This window comes from Impatiens glandulifera, chromosome 1 (assembly GCF_907164915.1).
Source record: "Impatiens glandulifera chromosome 1, dImpGla2.1, whole genome shotgun sequence".
Taxonomy (NCBI): Eukaryota; Viridiplantae; Streptophyta; class Magnoliopsida; order Ericales; family Balsaminaceae; genus Impatiens; species Impatiens glandulifera.
In genome coordinates this window covers 30,149,598-30,175,158 of record NC_061862.1, presented here as the reverse complement: position 1 = coordinate 30,175,158, position 25,561 = coordinate 30,149,598, and the positions used below count along the sequence as shown (strand labels likewise).

Below are 25,561 nucleotides of genomic sequence, written 5' to 3'. Positions count from 1 at the left end.
AAAAAAAAATTATTTGAGAAAGAAGACAGGTTCAATACACAAATGAAACATTCTTTGTCAGGGATAATTAATTTACTCATAATATAAAATAATTCTTATGCAAAAGGTCATTTTATTTTTGTAAAGCAAAATTTTGTATCTTATACCTAAAGTTTAGCGATTTGTTAAATCCTGGCCTTTTGTTTAGTTATTTTTTTCAAAGTGTCATTTAAATTCGAAATAAAATATTCAAAAGTATCTAACTGAAACGACTAAATCAAATGACTCTACTTATGTAAAAAAAGAAGTATGTTTACAATAAATTAATTTATATGTAATTTATTATTATATATTATGGTTATTTATTTTTAAAACAAATTATAGTGCTATTATTTATGGCAAATAAATATAACGATCAAATCAATTTTCTAACCTTGACAATAAACAAAAACCGACCTCAACGATTTGACTGTACATTTCCGTGTATAAATTCACCTAACCGCTTAGACTATTCAATTAAATTAGATAAATATTCCAATAAAAAAATATGTCATAATGTTTAAACTATTATTATTACTCTAATAATTTTAGAAGGAAAACTATTTTGTAAATCTAAATTATAAACAATAAAAACATATTTAAAGTTTCTTATCAATAAAGTAAAGGAGAATATAATTATGAAAAGTAAGAATTTCAGTAATTACATCTTATAAGGAATTTCATGAAAATAAGCTTTGATCCAATCACATTGGTAGCCACATGTTAAGAGCTTTTCCTTTTATTTATCTTTAGCAAAAGGTAAATTTAAAAGAAAGAAGATAAGGATATCTATCTTCAAAACTATTCCTAAATAAAGCATACCCAACGAATAATTATTATTTCCCCTCTTTCAAAGTTTTGCTATAGACTTCAAAATTAATTTTTCAATCTCTTTATTTAATTAAGATTTCAAAATTTTATTACTCCATCTTTTTATAATACTTTAAAATATTAATATTTATAATAACTTTATTTTAATGATTCACACTCACATCCTTTTTTAATTCATGTTTAGAAGTTAAGAGAATTTTTACAATGCAATATTGAAAATTCTCATGAAATATAAAAATGGGAAGTGTAAACACAGAAACATGATATCAGAAAAATAAAAATGAACTCCACGGACTTTCAAGGCAAATCTCAAAATGTCATAATAATGACATTATAGGTTATATGCATCGATCGAATACGATCACTGAAAATATAACGATTCTTTTCATGTTAAATAGTTCATCAAAAGATAACAGGAATCTTAACCTAATAATTCATACCCGTAATATCATCAATCCATATTTTCCAACAACTACCAAAAGACTCAGGCATTACTCACTGAATTTCAGTCATGCTCCAAAACAGACTCAAAATATTTGTCACCCCACGACAATGTAGAAGAATGTGAGAGGCTGATTCAATCTTAATTAGACAAATCTGACAACGACTAATCATAATACAACATTTTTTTATACACACGACGTCGTCCGTCAAAATTCCACCATAAATAACACTCTAGACGAAAAACGATATTTTAGAAAGAATATTAGATTCAAACAACTTCTCTCAACAATAATGATATGGATGATATGGAGATAACTCAAAATAAAGACATAACAATACTTTTGGTTTAACCACATTACTTCTATTATTTATAAATTACCTCAAATTTTTTGTTTTATATATTAAGCAACACTAAGCCTTTCAACATAACATATCATAATAGTAAAATAATATTTCTCAAACTAAAACATTTCTTAATAAAATCACTTATTTTCAATTTTCGCTTATAATTTATTTATTCATGGTTTTGAATTTATTTTTAAACGTAAGAATTAGTCCACGTGTCCTCTACTTCAACTTAAGACAGTCTAATTGAAAATTAAATATGTTTGACCTTTTTTAAAATAAGGTTTGTCACTTAACTAATAAGTTGAGTCTTATTTTAAATAAATTATTTATAAAAAAAAACTCATAATTTCATCTTAAATTCCTTATCTCATATAACTCTTTTTTTATACATATTTAAATAATTGAATTTTAATATGATTCAGTAGAGGAAATTAATTTAATAAAAACATAAAAGAAATATTATTAATGAAAGATAAACAAAACATGTGGACAACATTAAAATAGGTAAATAAAAAGAGTGAATTTTACTCTTTGGATAAGAGAGTTAAGATCCATTAATGGTGATTTCTTTGCCATTAAAACTTGCCTAAACCCTTTGCTAATTCATCCTATAAATGTCTCACCTTTATCATCTATCCTTCTCTCTCTCGATTTCAAAGGCTCCTACTCATAGGGTCGCATTGGCACTGCAGCAGGCGCATCTGTCATGGCAAACAATCATTTCAGCACCCACAACGGCGACGCCGACCCACTCAAGCCGGCGTTTCCAAACTCGCCGGCGATGAAGCAAAGGAAAAAGCCGGCGACCTTCTCCCGAGCCAGCTCCGACGTCGATGACATAATCAACCTCTTGCACGGCTCCGATCCAGTCAGAGTCGAGCTCAATCGTCTCGAGAATGAAGTTCGAGGTCTTAATTGTCCTCCCCATTTCCAATCTCTGTCATTTCTAACGAAATCAGACGCCTTTTTATATATTTATTTGATTTTCATTACCCTGATAATGAAATTTACCCTAAATGACTAGATTTCCATATTTGCAGATAAGGATAGGGAATTGGGAGATGCTCATGCTGAAATCAAGTCACTCAAGTACTATGAACGATTGAAAGAGAAAGCAGTTGAAGAAGTATGTTGTTGTTTAAGTTATCAAGTTGAAGAGAATCCAGAGATCAAGAAGTATGTTGATTATTAACTATCTTTAATGGACATGTAGTTAACAGATGAGCTAAAGAAAGTGGATGAGAAACTGAAAGCAACTGGACTCCTCTTAGAAAGCAAAGTATGGTCTTTCTATATTACATTAAATGGCCTATACATCTCTGCTTTATTTCATCTGAAAATGATGTCTATTAAATATGTTTAGAATCTAGAGATTAAGAAGATAAACGACGAGAAGAAGGCTGCTCTAGCTGCTCAATTTGCAGCAGAGGCAACACTAAGAAGAGTTCATGCTGCTCAGAAAGATGATGAAATGCCCCCAATTGAAGCCATTATCACTCCACTTGAGGCAGAGTTGAAGCTGACACGCTTGGAGGTAAGTAATCGCCTTCATCATCTTTATCCCTTTTTTTCCAATTAAATTTGTTCATGTTTCTGATGTGTAACAGCATTTTTGTGGGGGTTTCACAGGTAGCGAAGTTGCAGGATGACAACAGAGCATTGGATCGTCTTACCAAATCTAAGGAGGCTGCTCTACTTGAAGCTGAGAGAACTGTTCAGATGGCATTGGCAAAAGCAGCTTTGGTTGATGATCTGCAGAATAAAAACCAAGACCTCATGAAACAAATCGAAATATGCCAGGTTTTTTGTTTCTCTTACATTAGTTTCTCCTTTGTATGAATCTTAGCATTATCTAGACATGTTTTTATCATATATACTCAGGAGGAAAACAGAATATTAGACAAAATGCATCGCCAGAAAGTCGCGGAAGTTGAAAAGCTTACTCAAACTGTTCGTGAGCTCGAGGAGGCAGTTTTAGCTGGTGGGGCTGCTGCTAATGCTGTGCGCGACTACCAGAGAAAATTTCAAGAAATGAATGTAGATATATTATTTTATACTTTTATTTTTTATTTTTTTGATTATTAGTGCTTTGAAATTCTTGTGCATTCTCGTTGTTTGTTTAGGAGGAGAAAAGAATAATGGACAGAGAGCTTGCTCGGGCAAAAGTAAACGCGAATCGGGTTGCAACTGTAGTTGCAAACGAATGGAAAGATGGGAACGATAAAGTGATGCCTGTGAGGCAATGGCTGGAAGAAAGAAGATTCTTTCAGGTTTGTCTTGTAACCATAGTAAGATTAATAAGTTTGTAATTTGATTCTTATTTTCAGTGTAAAATTAGGTCTTGTGGGGCTGTTGGGGCTAAAAAGTAGGCATGCTGTAATCTGTAGGGAGAAATGCAACAACTTCGTGATAAACTAGCAGTAGCTGATCGCACAGCAAAGGCTGAAGCGCAATTAAAAGTAAGTATTAGCATATAATCCTATCTTTAATTGCAAACAAAATGCCATTTGTCTTAATCATGCTTCAATTTGACGAATTCCCAGGAAAAATACTTGCTCCGCTTTAAAGTTTTGGAAGAAAAGCTTAAAACACCATTTAATGGTGTTTCCCGTGGCCCCCCCACCATTGAACGAAGAAGCGTAAGCAATGGCCGAGCTCGTCGCCAGTCCATTGGTGGAGTTGAAACCTTGTCCAGACCGATAACCAACAGTTACTTATTGAAAAGATCAAATTCTGCCTACGCAGCTGCTAAAGCAATGAAGGGGAAAGATGAGTGCGAGAGCAGTGAAAATAATGGGATGGGAAGAACGGAAGCTGAAGAAGTAGATAGCGTTTCTGGAATTTTATACGATATGTTGCAGAAAGAGGTTGTGATGTTGCGGAAAGCTTGTCATGAGAAAGATCAGAGCCTTAAGGACAAAGATGATGCTATCGAGGTCTTGCTCTATCTATATATATATAACTTTTTGTTCCAAATTATGCGTCTAAAATTTTAGTTATGTGCAGATGCTGGCTAAGAAGGTTGAGACACTAAATAAAGCTATGGAAGTGGAGGGGAGAAAGACTAGGAGGGATTTGGCTGCAATGGAAAAGGAGATAACTGCAATGCGTAAAGAGGAGCAAGATCCAAGGACACGGCGAACTGGGGCAATTCGGGGCCAACAATTTGGCACTCAGTCGCCTTTTGTAAGAAGGTGAAGAAGATGTTAAAGGAATCACCAATATATTCTCTTTCTTAATATGAATTGGCTGCTGATATATAGTTAGTTTGTTTGTTTTCTTCAGGAACATATGAAATATGCAGCAAAGAGAAGAATATACAGTGAAAGCTCATATGTGAAAGCATATGTAAAGTATGTAGGGATTTATATATATCCTTTACCCCTCTCTTCTTCTTCTTCAACTTTTTTAAGCTATTTATGGTTATCTGATGGGTGGTGTTCTTGGTTTGATGTTTGTTGTATATTTTTTGTATTGATAATGTGACAAGGCATTCTATTTATATTTTGATGTGATCTTACTTGAGTGCTGTAAAAAGGGTGGAAGTGTTTAGGCCTTAACTGGAATTTTGGCTGGCATTGGCGATAAAATTGTTCTCGCGTTTAAGGTTCCTGAACAACCACATTTTTGGATTGGTTTCCAAAAATACTTGACGAATTTCAGTTAAATCATTATTATACAAAAGTGTGAATAAAACCACTTGTTATAGCTAGCAAATATATATATTTATGTTATGAAAACAAATAAAATACAAATTTTATTTTGATTGTGGATATTTTATAAACATGAATGTGAAATAAAATTATTTGAATTTACTCAACCACTGACAAATTAGGAAAAATCAGCCAAAACAGTTTGATTTTGATTCAGATCATCTCTAGATAAACGGATTGAAATTGTCATTCTTAGTTGCAATAGTGAGAAATGATTACAAGAAAGTACAAAAATTGACAACAGAGAAGATGATACTTTCAGTCAAAGTACAACAATGGTAGAGATAATGGAGGGATGATGATCTTCCTACAACAATTTTGTAATCTTCTAATGGGAGAAGAGATGAGTTTTAACTCAATCGATAAGTGTAAAAAGATTCATTTAGAAGAGAGATTTGCCCTGTAGAGATTAATTTACCAAGTCAACAGGCTTCTTTGAGAATAACTCTCTATAACAAAAGTGTGTTTTAAAATGAAACCACTATCTATAATAATGTTGGGTAGGGCAGTACATTTCCAAGCATTCTGTGTCCAATGACACAAAAGTTCTATAAAAGGTAAAAAGAGCATTCGAATGACAATAACTACATTAGCATAAGTTTTATAAAACAAAACCCCAAAGATGATCTTGATCTTCTTCCTCGTCGTCCTCAGAGGCCAAGGCCAACTGTGCGTCCATCTCTGCGACGAAGTCCAGCAGTGTACTGCTTCTCCAAGTCCAGCTGCAGTTGTTCCTCCCTCTGCTTGTCGGCAGCTTGATCTTGATGACCCTGATCTGTCTTCTTCTGCTCTCCCTTTACACCCTACAATAATGGGCCATATGCACCAAGCCAACCTCAGACTCTAAAAACTGTGTTAGTCCATCAGAATTAACTACTCTTGTTAAAATTAAATAAATTCTTTTCACTAAAAGTTAAAACTCATTTCTGTCAGAGGGATGGAGGAGTTTACCATGAGCTTTTTAAATTTCTCTTCTCGCTCACGGTCATTAAACAGAGATGAATCCCATCTATTATTACCAGGCTGCTGCAAAATATTCACAGGATTGAACAAAAAAACACTACTAATCTTAGTTTGAGAATATCACTTCATCTCCAATTGTCATACCTCTTCTGAAACAGTATTCTTTTTATTCCCCCATAGTAGCTTTTTCTTCTGATCAGCAGTCATGAAGCCAGTGCCGATAAGGTTCCTGTTAACTGTTTTATATTTTGATTTATAAAACAAGTCATGATGAACCAAATTTAATAAAGCATTAAGATTGTGAAATTGGGTCTTTGTTTACAGCATACCTGACTCTGCTACTTTCATTGCAGCAACCTTTGCTGCGTCTATATCATCAGAAGTTAGAGCTGGCTGTGTGGTCATCTTACTAACAACAACATCCCCGCTTTGCTTCAAACTCGAGGACTGCCCTCCACCAGCTACAAAGGTAGTAAGGTAAGTGTTTAAGAAACAAAAACAAGGGAAATAAAAATGCAATTCAATCTTGTTTGTTCTTCTGTTGCAGTTGTACCTTTCTCAAAACCGAGGAACTTAGCTTTTTTGGAAGGAGATTCCGAGTTTACTAAATGTTCTCCTTGGTCTTTGGTCCTACCCATTCCCAAATTCTCACTATCCTTCTTCTTTTCCTCTTTGTTATTCTTCTCATCATTCATTTCTTCATAGACAACTTTGGAAACTTCTTTTGATTGATGGCCATCAGTGTTCTTCTGTGAGCTTGTTTCACTTCTATGTCCCCTTGATTCTTCATGAAGATGTGAATGGTTGTTTTTCCGATCACCCGAATTCCTCAAGTAGTCCTTCCTTGCATCGCGATTATCAGATCCAGTTCTATGAGAGGCGGAATCCTTGTACTTGTTGTGTTCAGTAGACAAGGTTTCCTTCTCTCTATTATCTCTGCTGCTTCTATGTCCAGAGTAGTTTCTATCCTTATTACCCAAATGGTCTCTAGATCTATACTGATCATTTTCTTGCCTTGTCCGATCAGAATAAGACTTGTGTCTATCATGGTCATCATGCCTGCGATAATCACCACGAGAACTCCTTGAAGATTTATATGAATCACTGTTTCGTCCAACGTGAGTCCTGTCCATATCTCTCCCATCAGCTTTCCTCCTACGAGAGTCAGAATCTTTTGACAAATCTTCCTTGGAAATCATTGGGCTAGAGCTACGATCATGTCTCGGGCTCCCTAAATCCAAAATATTCGATCAAAAGGTCTATAATTTCACAGGAAAACAGACAAAAATGCCTAAACCAAAGATTTTCCAGTAAAGTTTCAACAGGGGAGCCAGCATAAACAAAACCCAAATGCGAAATGATATAGAATTATTCGAATTGAATAGAGAGAAAGGTAACTAATACCATCTGAGGAAGAGGAGCCGCTAGATGGAGAGCGGCGCCTATACTTTCGGTTGGTTGCGTCATTTGAAGGCTTACGAAACCCAGCCTTCGTATCACCACCAGTAGCCAGAGAGTCCATGATTCCTATTCAAATTTGGATGAGAAAGAAGAAGAGGAATTAGGGTTGCGAGTTGATGAAATCGTAAAACCTTGATCCGTATACGGTTGTCTCTCTAGGGATTGAGCTCTCTTCAGTCCGACATATTTCCGGTTAGATCTGTCACCGGTTCAAACTTTAACGGTTCAACCATCAGAAATTATCTTTTCTTTGGGCCTCAGGCCCAGTTCGAAATTTTATTTTCTTTTATCTTCTATACATATTGACTTACACTTTTTAAATATCAAGCAAGTGAGATTACATTTTATTTCAAATGAATTCACTTTTTAATCATGGCCTTGTTCTTATTCAAGTTTTTCAAATAACTTAACAAAATTAATTATCAAATCACTTCTCTCTTATTTATCAAATTAATCGATTCATTAATCGTTCTTTTTACCAAAAAAACATCATCATTTTCTCAAAATCACCGTCCATAATCATTGTTTTCTCCTTTAAGTTATTTAAATAAAGGAAGTAACAAGTTTTAGAACTAGTCCTAAAATTGATTATTTATTTTTTAATTTTAAATATATATTTTTATTTGTTCAATTATAACTCAACAAATTAATTATAATTTAATATTACTTATTAAAGATATTTTATTTTTTATTTTTTAAAAATATTTAATATTAGAATCTTTTAGTGAAAATAATTTGACCCAAAAAATTATAATATAATCAATTATATTATTAAATTTATTAATTAAAATATTCCTTTTTTTATTTAAAAAAAACATTTTATCATTATATATTAATAATATTTAATTCTATTTATAAAAAAATCAGAATTATTATCAACCAATAATTTTTTTTTAATAAATCAAGTTTTTTAAAATACAAAACCAAACAATCTTAAACTTTATTCTTTTTGAATTTTTAAAATAACCTAAATAAAATTAATTTTTCAATCACATCACTTCTCAACAATCACATCACTCATTTCATTAACTAAAATACTCTCTATTTTAAATTATTATTTATTATTTTATTTATATATATCAATATTTTTTAAATCTTTTTTTATCAAAAATAATCACTATCTTCTTAAAATTATCAACCACCATTATTTTTTTTTCCTATAAATTTTTTTAAAAACCCCAATCCAATCCAAACATGGCCTTAATAATAAATCATTAATATTTTGTTCTTAGAAGTGGGAGGAATACCATTTCATTATTATTTTCTCAATATATCTATATTTCTATTTATTTTCTTAAAATATTTTGAGTTCTCTAAACCCAGTTATTAGCTTATTAATTAATTTAATAATTACATACTTTTTTCTATAAATTCTTTAATTTTATAAATAAAAATATATATAATAAAAATAAATAATATTTAATTAATTTTTTTTAAACATTATATTAAAAAAATGATATATAATTAAATAAATATTAAAATAACTTATATCAAAATAACGTACCTATATTATAATTATTTAATTAAAATTAAATCTATAATCTCATACTAGTCAATTAAGAATTTTAAATTTACTCTAAATTAAATAATTTAAATAAATATTATAAACTAATATAAAATACATCTTTGTAATTCAATTTATTTATACAACTTTATATATAATGTTTATTTATTTTTATTTTTACTTATTTTTATAAATATAATATATATAATTAAAATTAAACATACCATTTTCAACTAATTAAAAATATTTAAATATACTTTAAATTAAATAAATATTATAAAATAAAATACATTACATTATATAAACGATTTAAAATAAAATACATATTTTATTTTGGTAAGTCAATTTATTCATACAATTTTATTTTATCTTTATGCATTTTATTTTAAGGATTTATGTATGTATAATTATTTAATTTAGTATATTTAATTTTAATTTTATATATTACATTTATAAAATTAAATAAAGATAAAACATGAGTTATTTTTGTAACGTCATAAAAATCAGCTTTTCTAGACTAATAATCTTCGGTCCTGATAGAGATCTAGGACCGTGGATGATGGAACTCAATACCGAGTGGTCCGACCGATAATCCTGTAGATAAAGGATTTATCAGACAAGTACCTTTTTTATAATGTTTTCTAAACCCACACAATACTATTTATTCATGTGTTTTATATAAACGATGTATAAAGTTTTCAAAGCATGTCCATGATTTCTAAAGAATGATGATTTTATATAAGGGTTATGGATTCAAAGGAATTGACGGATATAGGAGGATGACTACCAAGATGAGCTCTAGTAGTCCGAATCCAAAATATTGACTGATTATTTATGGGACTATAGTTTCTTGCGTGAGCTCTAGTTACTGCTACTCAAACTAAAAGACGGTCCAAACAGGCCAATGGCTTTTAAGGACAGACTCCTAATTGTGCCTATCCAAATACGGCTCAAACGGATTCCTTGGCTTCAGGATCAGATCTGAAAGGTGTATGGTCAAAATACGACTCAAGATGTTATTGTACAAGCCCAATGAAATCATATTTTCTAAACATGCCATCGATGTTTATAAACTGATTATCTTTATTTAATTGATGAACATTTTTATGCATATGTCTGCTTTTAAAAGCAAAGCATCCCAGTATGTTTTAAATACTTAATTGCTTGCTGGGTCATTAGACTCACTATGCTTATGTGGTGTAATCCAACCACATGTTTTATGACCGGTGAAGGAAGATTTGGAGTTGAGCATGGTGCAAGAGATGTGTGTGGAAGGAGGGACTGGGACCGTACAACCGACTATTATATCACCATTTTCAATGGTCATGTCAAAAAGGCACCCTAGCGTTTCCGCATTTATGATCGAAATCACGATGAAATAGGTGAATGTAATTAGAATTTTAGGGCCTTACAATTTTAATATATTTTATTTTAATATATGTTAAGTATTTTATTTAAATATATCATTTTTATTTTTAAAAAAAATGTTAATGTATATTATAAATAAAAAGATAATAAAAAACGGTACTAAATAAGTTATCGAGCTCGTAAATTCTCGATAAAAACGATTAATTTTCGACAAACTCTGCTGTTTTTCTAAACGAATATCAGAAAACATCATAGCCATACGTAAGGCAACTTATGTAGTTGTATAGTGATAGGGCACCACCTTAATGGGGAAATTTGATTGCATCTGTGGTCACCACATAATTTTTAATGCGCTAGTGACCACTTTATTTTTTTGGACGAAAATACCCTCATTGCGAAACGCGATGGGCCTTCACGTTTCGCGAAGGGAAATGTTCTTTATATAAATACTCAATTTTTTTTCATTTCGTTATTTTTTTTCTCTCTCTTCTCTCTCTACTCCGCGCTCTCTCTCGCGACGACGACGGAGCCCTAAATGAACACATCATACAGATCGATGACCAAAACCCGTTCTAATCAATTATTGTTCATCATACGTATCGATTTATGTTCTTATTTCCATTATGTTCATCTTCAAACCATAAACCATGAGGTTGTTCTTATTGTTCATCTTTTTCATATTTTGTTCATCTTCTTCATATTGGTTGTTCATCTTGTTGATGATGATATTTGCAGATGATGCTTTAAATCGGTTCCGTTTTAAGGAAGATTCGTGTGATCTCGTGAAGCAGCACAGTGGTCACGCGAAGCGGCACAGTCGTCACGCGAAGCGACACGGTCGTCAGGCGAAAGATCATCATGTTACGTGAAGGCCCATCGCGTTACACGAAGTGGCACGGTGGTCACGCGAAGCGACATGATCGTCACATGTTACGCAAAGCGGCACGATCGTCGTTACACAGTAGGCGTACGTGCTATGGCGGAGTTGTACTTAGATTTGTGTAAAACACCAAATTCGATTTCTATTGTTTTTTAGCTGAATGAAAAATGATTTTCTTTGTTTTGTTTGATTAAAGAATCTGTCATCTGCTCATATTCAGGCCTATTTGTTTGTCTTGTCTTATTAGTTAAATTCCTAACTATGGTTGAGACTTTTGCTAGGGTTACTTAGTATTTAAGGGCTTTAATTTAATTTGGATAGGTTTAGGGTTATGTTGAATATTATGAACAAACATTGTATCCTTAAGTCTATCAATCTTTTCTCTACTATGTTTTCGTCTCAATCTATAGGTGTAAATCTCAATCAATTTGAGATTAATTTCAAATAAACTCGTTTTCGAATAAGAATCTATAACTTACAGTAATTGAGGTTATTTGAAACAACAAGGCCTTATAAATTGCTCAAAAAATAATTGTCACAAAGAACCAAATTTAAGATAATCCAACAATTGGATAATCACACTAAAACCAGTGAAAAAGATACAACAAAAACAAGTGTATTATTAATCACTTTAAACAATTGCCTTTCTAGGCAATCTTAGAACATCAAAAGATACGAACAAGGAAAACTTTCAACAAAATCCGAGTCAGAAGGTAAAACAAAACGCCCAAGGGATGACCCTTCGCCATAAGGGATGGCCTTTCGCGTGACGACCGTGCCGCTTCGCGTAATGCAATGGGCCTTCGTGTGACGACCGTGCCATTTCGCGTGACCACCGTGTCGCTTCACGAGATCACACGAATCTTTCCTGAAACGGAACCGATTCAGAGCATTATCTGCAAATATCTTCATTGACAAGATGAACCACCATTATTAACAAGATAAACAAAATATGAACAAAACTAAATATGAACAAGATGAACAATAAGAACAACTTCATGGTTTAGGGGTTGAAGATGAACATAATGGAAATAAAAACATAAATCGATACGTATGATAAATAATAATGGATTAGAACATGTTTTGGTCGTCGATCTGTATGATGTGTTCGTTTAGGGTTCTGTCACCGTCGTGTGAGAGAGAGCGCGGAGTAAAGAGAGAAGAGATAGAATGAAAATAACGAAATGAAAAAAAGTTGAGTATTTATATAAAGAACATTTCCCTTCACGAAATGTAGAGGCTTATCGCGTTTCGTGATGAGAGTATTTTCGTCCAAAAAAAATAAAGTGGTCACTATCGCATTAAAAATTATGCGGTGACCACGGATGTAATTAAGGGAATCTTTAGGTCATTTCGTCAAATTTCCCTCTTCATGTCTCAATTTTATAATATAGTATAATTAGAGGTGGTCAATATTTGGTCTGAACCGAATATCCAACCGAATTCGAATTCACCGAATTCGAATTTCATTTTCGGTTTTCGAATCGAATTTCAAATCAATTCGAATTCAAATACGGTTTTCGAATTGATTTTCGAGTTTGGGTTTCAACTCGAAAACCAAACCGAAAACCGAATTTATTTTTTTATTATTTATTTTTCTAAACTTAGCTTAAGAAAAAGTTCAAAAATAATCAAATTAGAATATTTTAAACTCAAGATTTAATAATAAAAAAATGGTAACAAAAGCACCAGTGGTCTAATGGTAGAATACTACCCTGCCACGGTACAGACTCGGGTTCAATTTTCGTTTATTCTTATGCTAGTTTCAAAAAAATAAAAAAATCGAATTCGATTCGGTTTTCGAATTGGCTAAAAAAAATAAAAATTCGAATAAACCGAACTGAGGAACTCGAAAACCGAACCGATGAAGACCTCTATTATTAATTATATATTATATTATTATTATTTTTTCTTTTTTTTCTTTCTTTTTCATATTAAATATATATTATATATTATATATATATATAATATATAACTTTTTTTTAATCTATTTTCGGTATTATAATATATTAATTATTTATATCTTATTTTATATTATATATAAATATTAATTATATTTCACACTCTTATCTATTCTAATATTGTCACACTTTTCTAATATTATGATGTAGTCATAATTTTCTAACCTTAAACCCTACTATTATTGTGGTACTCATTTTTTATTTCTATTCTAAGTTTCTAACATAATAATTTTCTAACCCCTAAATTCTTATTATTGTTGTCATCATTTTAACTTATCTCTCTTCTATAAATCTTCAAATTTACAAATTTATAAAGATAGTAAAAATTATTTTTGAGGAAATGATGTTATTGACACACTTATTTATTTGATTTTTTTTCTTATTCTTATGTTTATATTTTTAATATTTTATCATTTTAAAATATTTATCATTATATATTTCTTATTATAGAGACATAAGACCATATATCACCAATACTATCCAATCATGCTTCAAAATTACGAAAAACATATCACCCGACCCTATCATAAAGTATTTTTTTTCTTTTTTCAAAGTTTAGATCTAGTTAAATAATTTACTTAATGTCAGGACCGGGTTAGGGTAAGGCTACCTATGAGAAGTTTTTCTAAATTAAAGTTGATAAAGAGTTACTTACGAAGTACAATGTCACAAGAAATATTAAATGGATTAGCGATGATATCATTAAAAGATTTGTCTCAAAAAATTCAAATAGTATTTTTATAATTGTTAATTATTCTCTTGTATCTTTTTCACTTTGAACTTATTATATTAATATTTTTGATATATATTATAATGAAATGTTTTATATATGAGATATTGTTGTTATTTATTTAATTAGGATATATATTTTGTTAATTATAAATTTTAAAATTATTAATTCTAAAAAAAAGTTAAAAAATAAATTATTTATAATTTTAGGGGACACAAAATTAAAATTTGCATTGGGCCGACCATGAATAATAACATTATTAATGATACGTATCGGACGACTACGATCAATTAAAAGTTCGACGATTTCTCTTAAACCAGATAATTCACCAAAAAATAATTTCGATGATAACCCAAATATGTAGGGAAATTTGAGCAAATGACCCTAAAAATAGGCCTAATTGCGTTTGGTGGGGGGATAAATTAAATAGCGTTGATGACCCCCATTTTTTTTAATGAAATTTATACCCTTGCGTAACGCAACTCCAGTTGCGTGATGCACCCGAAATCCTATAAAGTTATAATTTTTTTTTCATTTTTGATTCATTTGCTCTCTCATCCAGGTCTTCTCCGCCGTGAACCCTAATGGTGGCAGAGAAGACTTTCTCTTCTTTTTTATCGTCAAAGAATCAATCGAAGAGGCACCGTCGACCATTCCACTATATTCAATGGCCTAGAGCTGCGAAGAACTTCCAACGGCGAACTGCGGCTCCAACGGCGAACGACGACGGCCGAAGCAAAAATTTCCACTATACTCGTTTATATTTTGTGTTTATTTCGTTTATATATGATTGTTTGTGTTGATTTTCTATATATATGATTGTTTGTGTTGATTTCCTTTACAGAACGTCATTGATTCGCCCTGATTCGTTGAATGCAGGTTGGTTGGTTAGTTGATTGGATGTGTCACGCAGGATGCGTCACGCAAGATTCAGCTCAAATCCCTTACAGCAATTCAGGTAACAAACAAATGTGTTTCTTGTAGAGTTAGTTAATCCATCCAGTTCGATTTGATATCTTTAGTTATCTGGAAATTGTCTGGGTAAATGTGCTTGTATGCAGGAAGGGTTACCCCAGAAAGTGTCATGTTTAACTTTAGAACAGTGCTTCTGGATCTTCTCAGTGGGAAACACATCCCACCAAGTCATGTAAGTGCTTCCCCATATTTTTTTAGGTTGTATTAATAGAGTAGTCCATAAAAACAACTTCTAATAATTGCAAACATTGTTTATACCAAGTGTAGAATATTTGATATTAAATGAGTAATTCACTCATGTAGGTTGGTGCCTAGACCTTTAAATTGAGAAATTTGAGACAAAATTAAAATTGCATTCTTTATTAACAAACTTTGTCCTAATGCAGGCGCTTGATATGATGCGTGGGAAGAACATTCTTCTTTTGATTGATTCACACTTGGAAGGAAACTTTTCAACTGAAGAGGCTACTGTTGTTATTAATTTAGCTTCAAAATGTTTGCAGTATGAACCAAGAAAACGACCAAACACAAGAGACCTGGTTGCTACCCTTGCCCCATTGCAGAATAAACCTGATGTGAGTCCATTGTCTTTCTTTCACTCTAGTTTATAATTTGTAGCAATTAATACAATTATATCAATTCCTCCTCCATTCCATTAATACAATAATATCGATTCCAATTCTACAGTAGTTGGAACTAAGGTCTTCAAAGAACAATTCTTGACTGTAATGCAAATTCATTTATTTAATTCATTTTGCAGTTCAAAGTGTCATATTCACACTAATTATAAGTTCATTTTGAAACATTTTATGATCTGTATCCAGATCGGGATGAGAAGTCTTTTATATATTGATGATACGTTGTTTCATCAGATCCAATCTTATGTGATGCTTGGTATCCCTAAACATGAAGAGGCACCAGCCACCCCTCAACATCCTCTTTCACCAATGAGTGATGCCTGTCATAGAATGGACCTCACAGCCATCCATCAAATCTTGGTAACAACTCACTATAAAGACGACGAAGGAACTAATGAGGTATTCTTTTTTGCTAATGCCATTTTGGTGCAAACACAAGCGCTTATTTTTTTATTTGATTTGTTCCAACTTTCTTTTCAAGAATGGACACAACAGATGAAAGACATGATGGATGCAAGGAAGCGTGGTGACTTGGCATTCCGTGATAAGGATTTTAGAACTGCTATAGATTGTTATTCTCAGGTATATAAAAATAAAACATTTTGGTATGTAATATATGTATGTTTGGTTGTTTATAATTTGATTATGGTTATAAAAATGTTGCAGTTCATAGATGTGAGAACGATGATTTCCCCAACTGTATATGGAAGATGAAGTCTATGTTATCTTATGTGCGAGCAACTTGATGCAGCTCTCCGAGATGCCATGCAAGCCTAGTGTGTCCTCCCCGATTGGTCGACTGTTTTTTACATGCAAGCGGTTTCCCTTGCGAAGATGGACATGCACAAATATGCAGCCAATATGCTTAATGAAACTGCTGCCCTAGAAGATAAGAAGCACAAAGGAGGAGGGACTAGCAGATGACATTTTTTCTATTTTATTTGATTCTTCTTCTTGTTAATGTTATTGTTGTTGCTGGCTTTGACAGAACAATTGTTGTGTTTATATATATATATATATATATATATATATATATATATATATATATATATGCAAATGTATTGTTTTGGGGTGACATGCAATTCTTACAAAAAAAAATCATAGAAAGGGGAATTAGGAAACATAAAGTTCAGCTTTGCCATCAATAAAGAGGCTCATGAACTCTTCACCATCAACAGTTTCTTTCTCTATGAGAAGTTGAGCAAGCTTATGGAGAATGTCAATTTGGCTTGTGATTATTTGTGTTGCTCTCGAGTATACTTTATCCACCAGCTCCCTCACTTCTGCATCCACAACATTTGTTGTCGCCATCGAGTAATCTTTCTGTGAAGACATCTGCAATCACAAACACAACACAGACTAACTCTGTTACTACACATAACATTTTTATCAAATCAATGGATTTCGAATTTTCGATCAACACCTGTTGACCCAAGAAGGGATTTCCACCGCCTCCACCAATGGCAATCTGGCCGATCTTCTTACTGAACCCAAACCGCTCCACCATATGTTTAGCCACTCGCGATACTTGCATAAAGTCATTTGATGCTCCTGTTGTTACGTTGTCTGGGGTGCGTTACGCAGATGCGTGACGCAACTACGTGACGCAACTTCGTTACGCAACTGCATGACGCACCCGGATTCCGTCGCAATGGTGGCATTCACCTACTCAATCCCTAACCACTAAACCCTAACAAACAATGCGTCGAAAGAGAGAAATAAAGGAAAAAGGAAGAATACCGGTAGCAGCGGACATCTCCTTCGTTGGGATTCCGCCGTCTTCGTTGGGGATCGTCGTCGGGGGTGGTCTTTTTAGAGAGAATGGGAAGTGAAGAAAGAGAAAAGAAAGAAAGAAATTAAAAGAAATGGGAAGAACTGGAATTTTTTTAATTATATAGTAAGGGCATTGTGGACTTTTCACAATGCCCTCGGGTGCGTCACGCAACTGGAGGATGCGTGACGCAATAGGGGCATTTTCGTCAGAAAAAAAGGGGTCACCAGCGCTATTTAAATTAGTCACCCTCACCAAACGCATTTAGGCCTCTTTTTAGGGTCATTTGCTCAAATTTCCCAATATGTAAGTCTGTCATACCAGTCATATCAATCAAAATTTTAGCAACTACCCAAAGACTCGGCATCACTCAATAAATTCTAGTAATACTCCACAAAAGATTCCAAATATTAGACACTCTTCGACAATGCAAAAGTAAGTGAGTTGTCGATTCAACCTCTTCGTGACACATACGACTAATCATAATATAACATTTTTTCATGCACATATGATCATCCGTAAGAATTTTACCGTGAATAACGTTCAATCCAAAGAACGAGATTTTAGGTGGAATCTTTCCCTCTAAAATATTTTCCTACACAAAAATTTATTTTAATTATTTATCTAATTATTATTAATTTTAATTATATATTTATAAAAATAAGTAATTAATTAGTAAGTTAATTAATGGATTTGGAGAGACGTTAATATTTTAGAAAAGGGAATAAAAAATGGATATAGAAAAAAAAAATGAACAAAAGTAGGTATACAGAAAAGATCTAAAGTTGGAGCTCAAGTCAATTCAAACAACCCAGCTAAATCTCATCCATAAAGCTTTCGAAATGGTTTATTGTTTGGATGCATAATGGGTGATTTACCCGTTTTCAAACAAGACCATTGACTTACATCTGTTTAAAATCTAGTAAGTGAGATTACATTTGATTTTTTTTTTTTTAAAAGTACTTTTCCCACAGAAAAAATAAAGTGTATTTAAACTTACTCTCACATATATATGGATCTACTTACCCTAAAAATATCCACTTTTAAAGATCTACAAAATATTCAATTTCCATGATAATCTAATATCATGCCATGTTTGATTAGATTAAAAACAATAGCCTTAAGAAAGATCTACAAAATGTTCAATTTTCATAATAATCTAATGTCAGATAATGTCCAATTATGCCAAATACAATCACTTTAAAAAAGATCAATATATTCAATTTTCATGATAATGTAATGCAGGCAATATCTAATTAGGTTAAAAGAATCACCCTAAAAAATATCTACAAAATGTCTGAATTTTCATAATAATTTGATGTAAGTAATTTGAAGGCGACATAATTTAAGGGAAGAATGTCAATTTTATTATCGAACTAAAACGAAATATTTATGTATATTATCGAACTAATTTTTGTTCATTCATACCACTGTAGTTGAGCTAAATGTTCATCTATATCACTAGTTAACAAAAACATCTTTGTCTGTTAAAATATTAGTTCGGTGATATACGTGAATATTTCGTTTTAGTTCGATGATAAAATTGGATTTCTTCCCATAATTTAAGCATCTTAATCCATTCTCATAAATGTATTGAAAGTGACATAATTTAAGTATCTTAATCCATTCTCATAAATGCATTCATGGTTTCTTATTTATATATAACCCGGTTTAGATTCTTAAACATAAGTTTCTTGCTACGGGTTATTATTAACGCGAAACTTAGGCTAAAGACAATCTCCTTTAAAAGATCTAAAAAAATATATAATTTTCATAATAATCTAATATCAAGACATGTCTGATTATGCTAAAAACAATTGACTTAAAAATCTTTACAAAATGTTCAATTTTCATGAACATAGGTTTTTTTGGACTTTTATATTGTCCAGAAATATGATATATGTATTGTATCATATTAAATCTACGAGTCTCCCAAAGATGAATCGAAATCATTCAAAGCCAACTATAACTACTAGTTTTAGGTATACAAAGGAATTTCATGACAAACAAAACAAAACAAAAACCCTAATTTCCATATAAACATTCCATTTCCATCTTTATATAATAAATACAATAAATTATCAATTATCAGTTACATCAAACATTGAACAAGACTAAAGGAGAAACAGCACTATACTCGGTGCATGATTTTTGGGGGGAGTCGCTAGGTTGTTTCCTAAACCGATCCGGAGATATTTGTGTCATTCAACTTTCAATGACAACGGTTGGATTTGAGTTGTTCAAGCCTTCTGGAAGGGACGTGCAGAAAGGCCATGGAGCAGTCTAACAAATCCCAAAAAACTTAACTTCCCATCTGAGTGTCGTATCCAGTCCTTGAGAACTACATGAATTGGAACCGAAGGGCTAAGCCCAAGCTCCTGCAGAAAAAACAAAACAAAACAAAAGTAAACAACGTTTGCACCTCATGATGATACATACATAGTGCACATTGATGATACATACAGAAGCAAGTTCTTCTATCATAATTGATCTGTTCCCATTCTTCTCGAAAAGCTCATATGCATGATGTGCATGTTGCTCCCATGTTTCCAATCCTTCGAGCTGATAAACGCTTATAGCAGCCGCACAAAACTCCTCCAAATCAATCTTTCTATACTGAAGATTACTCACCTGCAATATTTAAAATCACTCAAAAAACATGACTGATTAACCTAATAATGCACAATCCAAACAGGGATGCTTAATTACCGATGCTGCATAATCTAAAACCCGTGAATCCTTCATGGCATCGGTTGCATACTTCATCCCAGCCTGGTTAGTTTAATGTAATCAGCATAAACCTTAGAAAAAATGACTGGTAAAAGAGACTTGTCTGGTTGGCTAACCGTTCTGAAGTTTTGCATGGAAATAAAACCACTCTTGTTTGGACCTAACAGAGTGAACTGTTCTCGTAAATAAGCCAACTGAGGTATCGTTAATGTCTTCGCAAGTGCCTGTTAGCAAATGAACGTCAATCAATAATCAATATGTAAGTAGTCGATAATTGATATCCACCATAATATTAACTCATACATACCCCTAAAGCTGTTTTTCTTAGAGAAGATGAACAAATGTAGGCTTTAACGAGCTTATACACAATCATATCCAATGGAATCTTCACCTCTTGACGATTTGCTAGCCATGGATGACCTGAATAGAACGCGAAAATAATAGAATATGTGAATCTTTAAATAAATGTTGGTAAAAAGTTGGCCAACTAAACTTACATAGAGCTTGTGCTGCTGTTAGTCTCTTTCGATAGTCCTTGTTTAACAATCTTTTCACAAAGTCAACCGCTTCAAGAGACAATGTAGGCCAAGGGGCTTCATCAAAACTTGGATCAGCTTTAAGAACAGCTCGAAAGATTCCTGATTCTGATCGGGCCCAAAAGGGTCGGCTCCCACATAGAAGAATGTAAGCAATCACTCCAATACTCCACATATCTCCTTCTGTTCCGTATGATCTATGAAGCACTTCAGGTGCAACATAATACGCACTCCCCACAATATCATTTAGTCTTTCGTCTGTATAAGCAATCAAACATTAGCTAACTTTCTTTCGGAAATAATAGAAGAATTTAATTTCACCTGGTTTCACATAATCAGAGAGTCCAAAATCAATGGCTTTAAGCGGGGAATTATCATCTTTGGTCGTGAACAGAAAGTTCTGAAACAAAATAAGAAAAAAGTTAATAAGCCGAAGAAGAAGAACAACAACAAGATGATTGACTGTCATTCAATTATACCTCGGGTTTAAGATCACGATGAACAACACCTTGAAGATGACAATAGGAAACTACACTCAAAATCTGGATTAAAACAGACTTGGCATCTTCTTCAGAGTACTTTCCACCTCTGTTGAAAGAGAAAAACATAACAAAACAAAAGACAGTAATTTATGTAAGCTATCGATCTCATCTTTGATTATAAGGATAATACAGACTACAGTACCGTGATAGTATTCTGTCTAATAACTCCCCTCCTTTGCATAACCTTAAAAAAAACAAAAATTAGACAGAAGTGAGACAAAAAACATGAAGAAGAAAAGACAAAGGATTAATTGAACTTACTCCATTGCTAAATAAACATTGTCATCATCCTCATATGAATCATAGAACTGCACAAGGTTTTTATGGCCAGTTAAAGCACTAAGTATTTTCACTTCTCTTCTAACATCCTCAATAGCTATTGTAGTTGTCATCTTTGATTTTGGGATGACTTTGACTGCAACTTCATGTCCCTTTAAGCTACCTTTCTTTCCTTTAGCAGTGCAAGTGTAACCAAAATGGCCTCTCCCAATCTCTTCACCAAGTTCATAATGATTAATGAATTGTTTTGAGAATCCAAAGTTCTTGTCCAATCCGACATCACATTCACTTCCTTCAGGAATCGAGGCTTCGTTAGGTTTAACTGAACCATGCCTCCTGGCTAGTAATGCCCTTATATGCTTTGCAGGGGAAGGAGGAGGAAAAGGGCGCTTAAAGAAACGAAGAGGGGTTGAAACGCTGGAATTGGCTGGTGAATTCTTGAACCCATTTGGAAAAGGACTCGGGCTGTAGAATGAGTAATTTGGGGTTTTCCCAATTTGGTCGGTTCCGACCAGAATTTCTGGGTGTTCTGACAGGTTTTCAGGTGGTTCAATTGGCTTCCCATTACAAAGTCCCATGGAAACACAAACCCAGTTGGGAAAAGATTACTGAGAAAAGAAAGAAAGTAAATTTCAGATTATAGAATTGAGACAAATATAAGCAGCGGGAGAAAGAGGAAACCCGAGAAAGGAGAAAAATCTCACTTGATCAACAAAACAAAACAAAACAAACCCAGAAAACAGAAGCTTTAGTAGAGGAAACCCAACTGAGCACTCGTCAGATCAACAATGGCAGAAGAATATCATCAAGAATACGAATCCGATGCTCTATTAAGTGTAGAAGATTTCAGAAGAAGAAGAAGAGAGAGAGAGATCAGATTAAAGAGCATTAAAGGAAGATGCTTGGCAGAGACTGCAAGAAAGTGAAATGAGAAGAGAAAAAGGAAGAAACCAATCACTGTTTCCTTGCCTGCCTTTTGAAGCTTTTCTTTTTCTTTTTGCTTCGAAATGTTCTTCTTTCCCTTGTTAGAAGAAGAAATGTGTTAATGTCGTTCTTCTCTTCATAGCATCATCAAATAATAATAATGGTGGTGGGGGGTTCTGTTTGGATTCTTCCAGCCTGTCCACATATAACCCATTATCAACAATCAAACAAACATCTGTTTTTTTAATTAATCTTAAATAATCCAATATTTCATTATCAATCAATTTCAACCATTTTTAAGAATAATATTTTGTTATAATCACTTTGTATGATTATCAATTAAAAGTAAAAATAATTTTTTTTAAATTGATATAAAAATTGTAATTTCAAAAATGAATAAAAAATTGACCAAATCTGTAAATCATGCTATAATCTTTTTTTTTTTTCTTTTATGATTTTTGACCACTTCAATACAAAACAAGGTAAGTTTCTTTGTCCTTTCTCATTTTCCATTAATAGATTTAATTAAAATAAAACTAATCTTATATTCATTTATTTAGTGTAAACAAATATTTTTTTAAAAGATTTATGTATATTAAAAATAAAATAAAATCGTTAAATCAAAACGATAAATAACGACATAAAAAATAAAATAAAATAAAAATAAGAGAAAATGGTACTCAATAAATTATTGAGCTCGTAAATTCTCAAGAAAAACGATTAACTCTCCGACAGAAATTGTACTAAGTCGTTCTCCCCCCACAAAAAAAACTCTCTAATAGACTCTACTAACTTTTTGAATTAATTTTATAGTCATAATAATAGTATTATGAATGATACGCATTTGACGACTACGAACATTTAAAACTCGACAATTTTTTTATAAATAAATAATTCACCAAAAAATAATTTGTATGATAACACAAATTTGTAGGCTAGATATATCAGGCACATCAATCCAAACTTCACAGCAACTACCCAAAGACTCGGACATCATCCAATGAATCTCAATAATACTCCACAAAAGACTCCAAATACTAGTCACACTCGATAATTTTGAGTTATGAGGTCTACACTTATAATCAACTTTATAATAGTTAATTAGAGTTTATTAGGTTTATATTTGGTTTGGGCTTGAGTCTGACCATGATTTATTTAGGTTTTATTACCTGAATGTTTACCCTATAAATATGTTATTATTAAGAGTTTACATTAAAAGACAAAGACATAATTCTAAAGAGATAAAGTGTGAGGCAAAAACTTTGTATTCCTTCTTTTTCTTCATAATGAAATCTGGTGGCATCTGAAGTAGACGTAGCTCATTTGAGTGAACCACTATTACAAATCATTTTAAGGTTAGATTTGAGGATCCAAATCCTAACAACTAGTATCAGAGTTACTAGGCTAGATCGGAGCATTGGAAACGATGGCAAACGAGAACAGTATAGGACATGGGATTGGAAGATTTAATGGAACTAATTATGCATTCTAGAGGATGCAGATTGAGGATTATCTCTATGAAAAAAAGCTTCACGTTCCTTTTAGTGAGAAACTAGAGAAGATGGATGAAACTGAATGGAAATTCCTTGATAGACATGTTTTGGGAGTTGTCCGATTGACGCTAGCCAAAATTGTTGCTCACAACATAGCAAAGGAGAAGACCACCATGGGTCTGATGCAAGCTCTCTCTAATATGTATGAGAAATTATCTACTAACAACAAGGTACATCTAATGAAAAAACTATTTTACTTTAGAATGGTTGATGGTACTTCTGTCATTACTCATTTGAACGAATTCAATACAATAGTGTATCAACTGATATATGTTGAGATTGATTTTGGGGACGAAGTTAGTGCATTTCTTTTGTTAGCATCTCTACCAAATAGTTGGAAACCTATGAGGGAAGCAATTAGTAATTCAGTTAGAAATGCTAAACTAAAATTTATTGAAGTTATAGATTATATTCTTGCTTAAAAAGTTTTTAAAATGAATTTTGGTGAAACGTACAAAGATTCTGCTCTGAATGTTGAAAACAAGGCATATGTAATAATAGAAATTTTAACCGAGGTAAGAGTAGATCTATGTCGAGGAATATGAAAAGTCCGTCCAAATTTGGACGAACATTTGATTGCTGGAATTGTGGTAAGCAGTGTCACTTGAAGAGGAACTATAAAGCACCAAAGAGAAACAGTGATGATAAAAATGATGCAGCCAACGCATGTACAAAAACTATCACTGATGTGTTGCTTCTGTCTATTAATAGCCCAATAAATTCATGAGTTTTGGACTCGAGAGCGTCTTTCCACACCACTGCCCACAAAGAATTAATGAAGAATTATGTGGCTGGAAACTATGGGAATGTTTATCTCGTAGATGGTGAGCCACTGGATATTGTTGGCATGGGGGACATCAAATTGAAGATGGCAAACAATTATGTTTGGAAGATTAATAAGGTGAGACACATTCTAGGTTTAATGCGCAATTTGATTTCTTCTATACAACTTGATGAAAAATGTCACAATTTTAGTTGTGGAAATGGTACGTGGAAGGTGACTAAAGGAGCGATAGTTGTTGCTCGAGGTCACAAAACTGGAACATTATACACAACTTTAACATGTAGAGAAGCAATTGTTGCTGTAGTTGATGACTCGAAGAACAATGAGCTATGACATTGTAGGTTGGGACATATGAGGGAAAAAAATGATGAAAATTCTTTTGAAGAATGGTCAGATTCCATAACTGAAGTATATTGAACATAAGTTATGAGAAAACTACATTCTTGAAAAATAGAAACATGTGAGTTTCTTAAAAATTTGGAAGGAGCTCAAGAAAGAAAGGCTAGAGTTGGTACACACTAATGTGTGGGGACCTGCACCTATTTCTTCTATTAGCGATCATACTACTACATGACGTTTATAGATGATTCGAGGAGAAAGATATGAGT

At 32.6% G+C, this 25,561-nt stretch overlaps 4 protein-coding genes and 1 pseudogene across 7 annotated transcripts; 2 read left to right on the top strand and 3 right to left on the bottom strand.

Annotated features, from left to right (window-relative positions):
• Positions 1 to 2,274: 2,274 nt before the first annotated feature.
• LOC124921488 (microtubule-associated protein 70-2-like) lies at positions 2,275 to 5,166 on the top strand. Its single transcript, XM_047462157.1, has 11 exons — positions 2,275 to 2,549; positions 2,682 to 2,767; positions 2,855 to 2,920; positions 3,005 to 3,175; positions 3,271 to 3,441; positions 3,523 to 3,678; positions 3,765 to 3,911; positions 4,029 to 4,100; positions 4,185 to 4,577; positions 4,648 to 4,835; positions 4,927 to 5,166. The coding sequence occupies exons 1-11, from the start codon at positions 2,348 to 2,350 to the stop codon at positions 4,934 to 4,936; spliced, it is 1,662 nt and encodes a 553-aa protein (XP_047318113.1). The 5' UTR covers positions 2,275 to 2,347; the 3' UTR covers positions 4,937 to 5,166.
• Positions 5,167 to 5,717: 551 nt separating this feature from the next.
• LOC124921490 (arginine/serine-rich coiled-coil protein 2-like) lies at positions 5,718 to 7,973 on the bottom strand. Of its 4 annotated transcripts, none has more exons than XM_047462159.1 (6): positions 7,722 to 7,973; positions 6,871 to 7,548; positions 6,647 to 6,778; positions 6,462 to 6,553; positions 6,306 to 6,377; positions 5,718 to 6,197 (listed from the first exon to the last, which is right to left on the bottom strand). In XM_047462159.1, exons 1-6 carry the CDS (start codon positions 7,837 to 7,839, stop codon positions 5,769 to 5,771), a joined length of 1,521 nt encoding a protein of 506 aa, XP_047318115.1. In that variant the 5' UTR covers positions 7,840 to 7,973; the 3' UTR covers positions 5,718 to 5,768. The 4 variants fall into 4 exon arrangements, with proteins under 4 accessions (XP_047318115.1, XP_047318114.1, XP_047318117.1 ...); XM_047462158.1 differs by having other exon boundaries at positions 6,306 to 6,380; positions 7,722 to 7,972; XM_047462161.1 differs by having other exon boundaries at positions 5,809 to 6,157; positions 7,722 to 7,969.
• Positions 7,974 to 14,805: 6,832 nt separating this feature from the next.
• LOC124923188 lies at positions 14,806 to 16,758 on the top strand (annotated as a pseudogene).
• A 111-nt stretch (positions 16,759 to 16,869) lies between these two features.
• LOC124921347 (ATP-dependent zinc metalloprotease FTSH, chloroplastic-like) lies at positions 16,870 to 17,396 on the bottom strand. Its single transcript, XM_047461995.1, has 2 exons — positions 17,258 to 17,396; positions 16,870 to 17,169 (listed from the first exon to the last, which is right to left on the bottom strand). Exons 1-2 carry the CDS (start codon positions 17,366 to 17,368, stop codon positions 16,948 to 16,950), a joined length of 333 nt encoding a protein of 110 aa, XP_047317951.1. The 5' UTR covers positions 17,369 to 17,396; the 3' UTR covers positions 16,870 to 16,947.
• A 2,218-nt stretch (positions 17,397 to 19,614) lies between these two features.
• LOC124921487 (CDPK-related kinase 7-like) lies at positions 19,615 to 22,723 on the bottom strand. The gene is made up of 11 exons (XM_047462156.1): positions 22,397 to 22,723; positions 21,675 to 22,300; positions 21,556 to 21,597; positions 21,351 to 21,459; positions 21,193 to 21,271; positions 20,833 to 21,129; positions 20,643 to 20,755; positions 20,452 to 20,559; positions 20,315 to 20,377; positions 20,069 to 20,236; positions 19,615 to 19,983 (listed from the first exon to the last, which is right to left on the bottom strand). The coding sequence occupies exons 2-11, from the start codon at positions 22,268 to 22,270 to the stop codon at positions 19,846 to 19,848; spliced, it is 1,713 nt and encodes a 570-aa protein (XP_047318112.1). The 5' UTR covers positions 22,271 to 22,300; positions 22,397 to 22,723; the 3' UTR covers positions 19,615 to 19,845.
• Positions 22,724 to 25,561: the final 2,838 nt, after the last annotated feature.